General features: G+C 47.3%; 1 protein-coding gene across 1 annotated transcript; it reads right to left on the bottom strand.

Annotated features, from left to right (window-relative positions):
* Positions 1-4,922: 4,922 nt before the first annotated feature.
* Positions 4,923-11,315, bottom strand: FSCN3 (fascin actin-bundling protein 3). The gene is made up of 6 exons (XM_004608288.2): positions 11,175-11,315; positions 9,346-10,042; positions 8,936-9,054; positions 5,975-6,134; positions 5,346-5,516; positions 4,923-5,128 (listed from the first exon to the last, which is right to left on the bottom strand). Exons 1-6 carry the CDS (start codon positions 11,313-11,315, stop codon positions 4,923-4,925), a joined length of 1,494 nt encoding a protein of 497 aa, XP_004608345.2.
* Between the last annotated feature and the right edge of the window lie 595 nt (positions 11,316-11,910).

The following is an 11,910-nucleotide window of genomic DNA, read 5'->3' as shown; positions in this document are numbered from 1 at the left end:
TAAAATTAAAATATTAGCATAAAAAGGAACTTAACTAAATAAATCAACATTCCAGTCTGAGAATAAGGCAGCCACTTTAGGGACAAGACAGACATCAGCAGTGACAGACATCAGCAGTGGAAGGAAGTGGCAGCATGGAATGGCGGTTGAGCATTTTCAAGCAGAAGATGAATGGTCTCTGGTGGGAAATGGGTCCAAGGAGGGAAGAAGAAATATGTAGTTGTTGGGGGAGAGAGAGTCTCCATGTATATGCATGCCCATATGCCCATGCAGATTCTGATATTCCTGAAGTGACCTCCAAGTTCCTGTCTCTTGAAGTGTGCATTTCAGTCAACATCTCTGACCTGCTCTTAATGCTCTCCCAGAAAGGAGGCACCCTAGTCTCTAGAGTTCTCAACCTTCATTTATGGAATTAAAATATTTTACAAAACTCTTTTCTGTCTCTTGAGGAGCTTACCAAAATCGGAGGTCATTTTCCTTCCCAGTTAGAATATCTCTTATATTCTGGTTCCTTCTTCTCTTCTCAGTGGGCTTAAAACCAGATATTCTTCATGTTAGCATGCAATTTTCCCAAGGTAGGAGAGTAAGAGACAGATACCATTGATGATATTTGAGAGCAGTTTAGGAGACATGTGAATGCTGCATTAGATAATATTGAGTCAGAGAGAGAAACTTAAAAAAAATTTTTTTTCAATTCCCTCCTCTTAAATCCTAATTGTGCCTAGGAGAAGCTCTTTGTTTCATACCTTTTATGTACTGCTTCTACGCCAATTGTTAGTCTCCATTTTTAGTAGAGAAACTCCCTCACCCATGCCCCCAGCTCTGAGTCTTGGGCAGGGTGGAGAAATCTAGCACTGTAGCACTGTCATCCTGTTGTTCATCGATTTGCTCGAACAGGCACCAGTAATGTCTCTATTGTGAAACTTGTTATTACTCTTTTTGGCATATCGAATATGCCACAGGTAGCTTGCCAGGCTCTGCCATGCAGGCAGGGATATTCTTGGTAGCTTTCTGGGCTCTCCAAGAGGGATGGAGGAATGGAACCCAGGTCGGCTGCGTGCAAGGCAAATGCCCTACCCACTGTGCTATCACACCAGTCCCAGGCAAAATCTAAGTAGGACTTAATATCACTTTGTTTTCATTGTATTTATTTGTTTATTTTTTTTGGAGGGGCCACACCCAATGATGCTCAGGGCTTATTTCTGGCTCTGCACTCAGGAATCACTCCTGTTGGTGCTCAGAGGAGCATATGGGGTGCCGAGGATCAAAACTGGATTAGCCATGTATAAGGCAAGTGGCAAATGTATACCCATTGTATTATTGCTCCAGCCCCTGTACGTATTTTTTGTTGGTTTTTGTGTGTGTATATGTTTGTGTGTGTGTGGCTGTTGGTTTTGGGCCACATCTGGTGATACTCTCATGGTTTACTCCTGGATCTACACTCAGGATTTACTCCTGGTGGTGTTCAGGGGACCATATGGGATGTCAGGAATAGAACCTCAGTTGGTCATATGCAAGAGAAGAGCCCTAACCATTGTAGTATCTCTCCAGCCCTCCTTGTATTTATTCTTATACTTTTCTATTTATGGCAAGTATTCTGATCTTCCATTTTATGGTAGTGCTGAAAACATTCCTTTATAAGTGCTTTAAAAGTCTGTTTTAATACAAACATGAACAATGCAGATGGTGCATAGCTAAAAGGCTGAGCGATGAAGACAGTGCAAGAATGAGTCATTGTGGAAGCCATGTTTGTGGACATCAGAGTTGGGAGATTTGGATCAGAGATCTTAGTCATGGGGCCTTGGCAAAATCATTCAGCTCCCCATAAAAGGAAACCCTGGTGGAGAAATGTCCTGTCTTGCTTACCTGGCGGAATCAAAGATACTGCAGTGGGAAGTTTGTAGACTTTTGGGGGTGGAGGTGAGCGAGTAGACTCTGGCATGAGGTGTTATTATTCTCCTGTGCCCAGAGGTTGGAACTGTCCTTCTTTCTTTCTACACCACAAGGACATCTAGTCATATGTGTGTTCTGAATCCTTCAGGACACAACTGGCTCCTCACAGGATGGTGGCGGAAAAGAGGGGGCAGTGGTCTGGGCTTCAGTGTCCAGATGTCCAGGCCCTCACTCTGGACTGAGTCAGATGCACAACAGGGTCTTGGGGGTGACCTTTTGTGATGTGTGATTGCTTGAAATAAGTGTTTTTGAGAAACTGGGCAGGAAAACTTGTGTAATGGATTTTCTTCCCATGGATCTTGACTCTGTGATTCGTATTCTGGTTACCGTGTAATTTCTCCTGGAGATTCAGGTTTTTTCCTGTGACATCCCATTGGTCTGGGGAGGGAAGATAAAATAGGAACCTTCAGGCATTTGCTGATATCTGGCTTTCAGGAAACAATCTGTTAAATAAGGTCCTGTGGGAAGAGAGAGAATGAAGTGATTTGTCCTGCTCTTGATGGGGAATCTAAAGGAGACTGCTGGGAAGTTATAATGAAAGGCAGTAGAAACTACTTCAAAAATTCAAATTAATAGCGCTGAAAGTATAATCAGTGTTCACAGGGAAAGTACAGGTAACAGGTGAAGTTGGCTAAGAATTCAAACTGGGTACCCTGGAGGATGTCAGTGACCAAATGCCCCTAGTTTTGCACATGAGAAGTCTTCGGTTTGATCCTGGTACTGCCCACATGTGTTGAGTATGGTTCCAGCAGCTCTGGTTTTTTTACTACAAGGAAGCATGTGCTTCTGGGACACTGGCAGGTGCCTGTAAGCACTGCATCCCACCCAGAGAGCTGCCTTTTAGTGAATACACCTGTGGTATCACATGCAGAATGTGTGCGAGCACCACCACTGAGTAACAACCCTGGCGAGCATGTGGACAAGCATCAAATGGAAGGCTGCTATGACCCCTGGCAAGCTCTGTGGCCATGTGTGCAAGCACCACAACCAGTTATCACAACAACAGCAACAAAAACAACAAGGGGGAAAAAATCAAACTGGATGTGGGAGGCCTTCTGACAGAGAGAGTGTATAGTACTAGGTGCTGGGCTGCATGGAAGTATTTTACGATGATTAACTCATAGAAGCATTATTTCGTGCATCACAGCAATCCTATGAACTAAGTGATCTCTTCACAGCTTGCTCACAAGAAACAAGCTTTGAGACTCACTTGGCAGAGGTCAAACAAGTTTAACTGATACAAATCTAATTAGGACCCAGGATTGAACCCAAAAATGAGCCCAGAATCACAACAATGTATTGTCTCCTAGAGCAACCAGTCCAGAAAGCCTGATAAATTTAGTTCCATTCAAACCATCATGGACTAGGTAAGAAAAAAGACCAATGGGACACAGAGAGAGTATTGAAGGTGCTTGACCCATGATATCACATAAGGTCTCTTGAGCTCTGTAGGGGGGTCATTCCTGTGAACAGAACCAGGAATAGCCCCTGAATACTTGCTAGGCATGGCCCAAAAACTAGATAGAAGGAAAAGAGTGATCACATATTGGGGATCTGTGTCTAAACTCATTTAGCCTTTATAGGACCCGGTGAAGTAGATGTTATTCCCACTTCACAGGTAGGGAAATCAGGCCAAGAAATGTGAAGCTAATTCCCCCCCAAATTTACCAGCTCATGGCTTCCTGTATCTATAATATCAAAGCCAAACTCTTTTTTGTACATTTTTCATGACTTTCCAGAGTTTGATTGTGAAGGTCCAGATCTCAGCATGAGGTGGTATCCATGGAGGAGTTGGGAATAGGGAGTGGTAGAGGGCAAGGCAGACTTTTGGGAGAGAAAGTGTGATATGGAGAAGAAACTGGGTGGGCCTGGATCTGGCAACAGGGAGAGCTGCTGGGGGCAGGGCAGGCAATTTAAGGTGGCAATGGGAATCCAGAAGGGAGGATCACTCAAAGGCTTTACTAAGGAAGTCATCAAGAATGTTGAGGGTTACTCCAGACTTAATTACTAAAATATCAGAATTCCAAAATTATGCGGTCACTATTGCAGCCACGTGACATCATATGCTATTCATAATCAGCAATAGAAAACTGTCACTGTCACTGTCATCCCATTGTTCATCTATTAGCTCAAGCAGGCACCAGTAACATCTCCATTCTGAGACTTATTGTTACTGTTTTTGACATATTGAATACGCCACGGCTAGCTTGTTAGGCTCTACTGTGTAGGTGAGATACTCTTGGTAGCTTGCCAGGCTCTCTGAGAGGGGTGGAGGAATCGAACCTGGGTCAGCGGCATGCAAGACAAATGCCCTACCCGCTGTGCTATCGCTCCAGACTGAGAAATAATTTCTCAGAAAGAAAGAAAGAATTTCTCAGAAAAAATTTCTTCCAGCAATAGAAAACAAATTATCTAACGATGCCTTTTCGGCAGGTCTTATTGTTGGGGGGAAATTCCAAATAATAATGGCAAGTCTTTTGTAGAAATATTGAATGTAATCAAAATAGAGAGAGAGTAAAGTGGAAATCATCTGCCACACAGGCAGGGGGAGGGGTGGGATGGGGTGTATACTGAGGTTCTTGGTGGTGGAAAATGTCTACTGAAGGGATGAGTGTTTGATCATTGTATGACTGAGACTTAAAACTGAAAGCTTTGCAACTGTTCTCCTGTTCAATAAAAATAAATAAATAAATTAAAAAAAATTTTTAAAAATAGAATTTTGAGGGTTAGTTGAAGGAAACAGAAGGGGAGGAAGAGAGATGGTATAAAATCTTGATCCTGATTATCCGGGAGGGTGGTGATGGTTCAGATGGCAGAACAGTGAGAAACTCACATCTGAGGTTCTCCTTTCTCAGCAACTAGAGAAGCCAGGTGTAGATTTGGAACCAAATCCTGGTCATAAGACACAAGTCCTTACCCCCACTTTCCTCTTGTCTCCCACCCACACCATCTTCTCCGTGTTGGCTTACCTAAAATTCCCAAATACACTCTTTGGTAATATCTTTGCTATCTGCCAAGAGGGTGCCACTTCGGTCAGATCGCATGTAGAAGCCATTGGGTGCCAGAACCGTGAGCAAGTTGCTCCCTTGAAGCTCTATACAGAAGTTGAGAGCAAACTTTCCCCAAGGACGGACGGTCCCAAAGGATGTAATTGACCAGAAGGATCCACCCTGTGCTAGGGAGAGGAAAACTCAGGTTAGGAGGAGGAGGAGGGTCCAACAGGATAGTCACTCTGCCTGTTCTGCTCCACCCCCCCAACTCAGAGGGCCTCCAAGTGTGAAATACATAGAAAACCAGTTTTTCCATTTCCAGTGTGGCATGCCCAGGGGTTTGAATTGGGGCAAAGGTGGGGGCGAGATCACAGACCCTGGTGAGCAGCAGCAGTTACTCACCCTGGAAGTGGTAGATGCCTTGCCGGCAGGGCAACAGCTGAATGCAGTCGGGTTCATCCATATTGCACTGCATGAGGTCATGATCTGATGAGGTGCCCACATACCCATACCGACCTCGCAGTATGAGGAAGGAACGGTTGGCAAACCGAAACCCGAATTCTTCATTTGGGCCTGAGAGAAACAGGAAGGAGTGTTCTGGAAGGGTGACCTCTCTCACTGCTTTCCCATATTCATGCAAGAAGTGGGGACATCCATTGCAGAGGATGTTGTCGCTATGTTAACATTTAGAGGGTTCCTGCTGTGTGCTGCGTCTTCCTTTGGTGATAGGGACATGTTTGTGAAAGCAGCCAGAACAATGTGGCTCTCAGGACATTTTCATATTCTTCCTTCCATTGAGCTGTATGGATTGATTCAATCCTCACCAGGCTGTGACGAAGGCTGGCTGGATGGTACATCCATTTCAGACTCTAAAACTGAGTCTCAGAGAGGTGATTTGACCAAGGGTGGATAAGAATTCAGTGACTTAGTAAGTATAAGCACTTGAGTGTTTGGATCCCCTAACCCCATCGCTCTCTCACATTCCAGCTTTCTGACTTGGAACAACCTGGCAAGAAGGCTGAGCAGCTCACCTGGAATGGTGGCATTGGCCACCAACATGCCACTGTTGATGATGCCCAGGAAACGCCCACTGAGAGACTGCAAGATCATCTTGCCACAATTCCAGTGCAGACGGAAGAGGGTCTCAGCCTCCATTGGGTGCCCATTAGCCTTCACAGTTCTGTGATGTCTCTGCAGAAAATATTAGAAATGGGTGGGGAGTAACAGCCCCAAATCTCAGCTTTTTTCTTCCACCATTTTATTCCTAGACCCACTTGCCTTGTTCATTCCCCCACAGGGTTAACCTTTTACTTTTTTTTGGTGGGGGGGTCACACCCATCGATGCTTAGGGGTTACTCCTGGCTCTATGCTCAGGAATTACTCCTGGCAGTGCTGGAGGACCATATGGGATGCTGGGAATTGAACCTGGGTCGGCCGTGTGCAAGGCAAACGCCCTACCCGCTGTGCTCACTCCAGCCCCAAGGGTTAAGCTTTTAGATCGTTTTTGTAAAATAGGTTATGGTCTCTGTTCTCTCTTGTCCCCAGACTGTGCTATACCCCAAAACCCAAGGAGACCTGCAAATCCATAGGGAAAGAGTGATTCTTGTCATTGATGCCCACGTTGTTTTTTCTTAATGGGCTGAGGAAAAAAGCCTTATTGGCAACAAGCCAGCAGGTTTGAAGATGGCAGATTCAAGAAACAGTTTGTCTGCACGGTCACAAGAAGTGACTTATAGAGAAAAAGAACAGGGAAGCACATATTTAGAAAGGGTGGGTTGTTGTCCCAAATTATTTTGAAATGTGTTACAGACATAAAATGGAAAGTGTACTGTAAAACATCTAGAAAAAAGCAGAGAAGGAATCTTTTACAATCTGGGGGCAGGTGATGATTTCTTGGGACCAAAAAAGCATTTGTAAGATAGGCAAATGGGTTTTTATCAAGATTGAAAAGTTGCTGCTCCAGGGTACCACAGTTTAGAAGGAAAAATTTGCAACACATATATTTGGCAAAAAGCTTAATTTTAAAAGAAAATAAGAACTCAAACAACTTGTTTATAAGATAAGCAACCCAATATCAAATGGGTAAACAATTTTAACAGGTCTCATATATAACATATATGTATATATGTAAATGACTAATGAAGCCATAGGAAGGTGCTCTATAATATTGATTATAGGTACCATTAAACACCCACAGAGTGGTTAAAATGAAAAAAATAGGTAACATTAAGAGTTGGTGAGTTTATGAATTAGAACTCTTATCTATCACTCTCACACTATATGAGAGTCCTCCTAAAGGTAATTAGAATTTGCATTCTAAAATGAAATAGTCACGTTGGAATCCTGCTGAACATTTCTTCTTCCTTTATTGGGACTCAAGATCTTGGAATCAGAATGATCTCTGGGGATTAATGGGGCAGTAAAAAATCACCCTGAGGGACTGTGGGAAAGGTGCTTGCTTTGAATGTGGCTGACCTGGCTTCAATTCCCAGAAGCCCGTATGGTCCTTCGAATCATGCCAGGAGTGATCCCTACGCTCAGAGCCAAGAGTAAATCCTGAGCACAGCTGAGTGTGGCCCCAAAACAAAACAAATAAAAATCACCTTGAGGCTTACGCTCATAGTCTCAGCTTGCTTTGGGGGCTTCCCAGGCCATGGAGGCATCTTCTGGTCCTTTTTCTCTAGGGATCTTTAGTAGTAGGACTTTCAGTATTCAAAGTCCATTAGGGTTTGGAACTGATGGCATATGCCCTTGTGGGAAAACACTTAAAACTACTGATCCATCTTCCAGGGACCCATTCATAAGGTGATCATATATCTATGATACAGAAAGTCCTCTCCTGGCATTTTACTCAAAATAAATGTAAATAAGCACCCTCCCCCCAAAGTCTTTTTCATGAGCTTGGTATGATTATTATGAATTCAGCAATAAGAAGGGATGATCTATTGATTCATGCAGCGTAGCAGATACATCTGAAAAATGTTTGCCTTGTGAGAAAGGTGTGAATATCACAGTCAGATTTCATTTATATAAAATTCTAAAGTAGGTAAATCTGATGTGCAGTGACAGAATATAAGTCAGTGATAGTATATGTTGGGGGAATTGACTGCCAAGGTGCAAGAGCGAATTTTCATGTGATGAAAATAGTCTCTGACTTGTGATACGTCTCAGGTACAAACATTGGTCAAATTGTACTGAATCACATACTCATAAAGGAAGCATTATATCATTCTTTGGGGGGAATTCTTTTTCATTTTGGTTTTTGTTTTATTAGGCTACACCCAGACTGGAGCTATAGCACAGCGGGTAGGGCGTTTGCTTTGCACATGGCCGACCAGGGTTCGATTCCTCCGTCCCTCTCATAGAGCCCGGCAAGCTACCGAGAGTATCCCGCCCACACGGGAGAGCCTGGCAAGCTCCCCGTGGCATATTAGATATGCCAAAAACAGTAACAACTAGTCTCATTATGAAGACGTTACTGGTGCGCGCTCAAGCATATCGATGAACAACGGGAGGACAGTGCTAGGCTACACCCAATGGTGCTCAGGGTTTATTCCTGGCTCTGTGCTGGGGGAATCACTCCTTGAGGGGGTCAGAGGTCCAGATGAGGTGTTAAAGGATTGAACGGGGGTCAGCTGGGTTCAAGGCAAGCACCCTACCCACTGAACTATCTCACCAGCCCCATGCATGTTATCATTCTACTTCAATGAAGTAGATTTAAAACCAAAGTGAGTAGGAAGATGGCTGAAAGAAGGAAGCACATGGCTTGTACATCCCCAGAACTACATGGCTTACTGAGTTCTGCCAGGGGGTAGCCCTGGTGACCCAAGCACTGGTGGAGACACCCTGCCCCAAAGGGAAAAAGAGGCCCCATTGGATGACAATGAATGCTTAGGAGACCTTGGCCTCATCATCTTGTTTGGGAGAGAAGAAAGGGCGCCCAGAGGAAGCACTTGGGGCTGAGGGTTCTGCCCATGTAGTCCGGGTCTCACCTGGGCCACGTAGTAGCCGTTGGCTGAACGAAGCTGCAAATTGGGGGCATTTCTGTCGCATTCAAACTGGAACAGGGACAGCGGACTTACGTGCTCAGAGGCAGCATAAACCTCAACGTCTGCAGAGGAAGTATATACGTCAGAACTGCCCGGGGCTGACCTCAGCGTCCAGCTCAGCCCGTCCTTCCTGAGAGCGTCGCTGCTTTCCCACTCAGCTTGCACCCTTAACCTATAGGGTCCTGGAGACCACCCAGAATGCTTCCCTCCACACTCTACCCCCACTTAACCCCCCTCCTCCCCAGCAGGGATCTTCCTTATAAGCTGATCCCAGACAAGTTGTGCTTCTTTTCAGCTTTCAGGACTGGGGGGTAGCTGTCGCGTGTGTGGGGGTTGGTAGACCCAGCACTTGCCGTAGATAACGGAGAGGAACTTCCGAGTCTTTGAGCGGAGGGTGATCCAGGTCGGGCAGCGCTGGAGGAGAAACCACTCCTCCCTCCTGCAGGGACTGGGGCCCAGGCTCAGGAGGAGATGGGTGCCCTGTGGGTACAACGTGCCACCTTCTCCATCGCCCAGTGCCACCAGCCCTCCGGGCCGCACCTGCATGTGGAAAGCCGTCTGTGCGGAGGCGTGGGAGGCCAGCCGGTCGAGGTGGGACACGAAGCAGTGCGACGAGGTCTCCAGGTGGTAGTAGCCGTTTTGGAAATGCAGCAGGAAGCCGCATTCCTCTTGGCAGGGAATGGGCGCGTCCACCCAGATGCGACCCACGCTGGAGTCAGCTCGGGCATAGCAGTTGGTGAAGGGGTTGTAGAGGGCCACGTGGACATGCACGGCCGGCCGGGGGGTCCACATGTGGTAGGCAGAGAGCACCCGGGAGTGGCAGAACACCATCTCGCCGTCCGACTCCAGGTAGCGCCCGCTGATGATGCATTGCAGTGTCCACTTGCTGTTGCGGTGAAAGCGAAGCAGGAAACATCCGTGGTGGCTGGTCTTGGGCCGACCGTAGCAGACGGAGCCGTCAGCCTCACACAGCAGGAAGAAACCCTGCAAGCTCCTCAGTCGCACCATGGCCTGGTTCTCATGCTCATTGCTCACCAGGATCTCCCAGGTCTAGAAGGGGTTGAGAAGTCAATCCACCACCTCCTGGGATTTGCAGGAGCCTGGCAACCATCGGTCCTGGCCTTGCCCAGCACCTGCTTGGAGACCAACTGCCTTCTGCTCCCCAGGCGGCCTCCTGGCTGCCTGTGCCCCTCCTCTCACCCTTCAGCAAAACAGACATCCAGGGCTTGCCCGGAGCCTATGAGCAGGGCTGGCTGCCCCCACTCCTCAGTTAATAGAAGACCAGCATCTCGTTCTCGGCTCCTTCCTTCAATACCAGATTTTCTCAGAAATGCTTTGGTTTTAGCCTTACTTCTTTCTTTCTTTTCTTTTCTTTTTTTTTTTCTTTTTGTTTCTGGGTCACACCCAGCGATGCACAGGGATTACTCCTGGCTCATGCACTCAGGAATCACTCCTTGCAGTGCTCGGGGGACCATATGGGATGCTGGGAATCGAACCCGGGTCAGCCGCGTGCAAGGCAAACGCCCTATCCGCTGTGCTATCGCTCCAGCCCAGCCTTACTTCTATCTAAAGTGGAGACCAGGAGCAATAGTACAGTAAATAGTAGCATTTGCCCTGCATGTGACTGACCTGCGTTTGATCTCTGGCATCCCATATGGTCCCCGAGCACCGCCAGGAGTTATTCCTGAGTGCAGATCCAGGAATAACCCCTAAACATTGCTGGGTGTGACCCAAAATGCCAAAAAAAAAATTACAACCAACTCTGGCAGGCCTTTATGAGTAGCCCATTCTCAAACCGCCTCTGGAATAGAAACTCCACTGGCATGACTTCTTCAGATGTTCCCCCCACCCACTTTTGGGTTCTGCCCAGGGCTTACCCCCACTCCTCTTTGTGATGGCACAAACCCTCTGAGCTGGGATGGAGGGTGTGGGGTGGCAGAGGAAGATGGGCCCCTCCAGGCGGGGGCTGGGGCTGGGGCAGCCCCTTGGGGGATAGGATTGAGAGATGGGAAATAGAGTCGTGGAGGCTGGGATACTAAAGTGGAACTTGAGAAGAGAAGGGGCTTGGTAAGCTTTTGGGAGAGGAGAGAGCACCCGACCCCTCCCCCCACTCACACACACATACACACATGCAGCAGTTTGGGCACTGGAAGGAAACTGGTTCTGATGAAACTTTGCTTACCTGTCTTCGGCCCAAACCCTTGGCAGTCGCGTGGATTCTGTTCTTACATGTCTCATAGGTTAGATAGTTTCCTGCCCAGCTGATGAGCCCCACCTTTAGGTCCTCAGGTTTGACTCGTGTGTGTGCCCACTCCTCGTCCATGGGGCCCGAACCACAGGTGATGATTAGCTGAAGCCCAGCCTTCCCCCCAGGGGTGAGGTTCTACAGGCCATAGGGCTGGGGAAAAGGCCTCAAGTGCCCACCAGAAGACATTCCCAGAGGGAACTTCCCAGGGGGAGGCTGGCTGGGGCCCTGGCGCCTCTGTGACCCGGAAGCATTGTGACTGTGAGGGTGTCTCCTCTCCTCTCACTGCTGGTCAGTCAGTGGACACTGGGTCAGTAACATTAATCTGTGGCTCAGAGGGTTTAGGGCCCTGGGCTCTGCCATTTGTCTCCCCGTGTTCCTCCAGGTACCGAGGAAGGCAAAGACTGGGAACGGGAGTAGCAGCTGACAGCAATGACCCCCTGTGACTTCAGGCAAGTTCCCCATTTATGCCCCGTTCACCTGTGCCCTTGTTTCTCATTTGAATCACGGGATAAGTACCTTCTTATTCCCTGGGAAGTGAGTTATGCCCGGCTCCCAGGAGCACACGTGGTTTTGGAGGTCAGATTGTAAGAAAAACGTATGAGCTCTTAAGGGCTTTGGGAGGTACGGACTCAGAAGTTCGTTCTGGGGAGTGTGTGGAGAGAGACCTGGC

This window comes from Sorex araneus, chromosome 1 (assembly GCF_027595985.1).
Source record: "Sorex araneus isolate mSorAra2 chromosome 1, mSorAra2.pri, whole genome shotgun sequence".
In the NCBI taxonomy this organism is placed as follows: Eukaryota; Metazoa; Chordata; class Mammalia; order Eulipotyphla; family Soricidae; genus Sorex; species Sorex araneus.
This window is presented reverse-complemented; position numbering and strand designations above follow the sequence as displayed.

Excerpts from the sequence above, each read along its gene's own strand:
- FSCN3 (XM_004608288.2), bottom strand. The coding sequence starts at position 11,315 with ATGGACGAGGAGTGGGCACACACACGAGTCAAACCTGAGGACCTAAAG. Across the intron at positions 10,043-11,174 it reads AGGGTTTGGGCCGAAGACAG|ACCTGGGAGATCCTGGTGAG; the intron begins GTAAGCAAAGTT and ends AACCCCTTCTAG. Across the intron at positions 5,517-5,974 it reads GGCCAATGCCACCATTCCAG|GCCCAAATGAAGAATTCGGG; the intron begins GTGAGCTGCTCA and ends TGTTTCTCTCAG.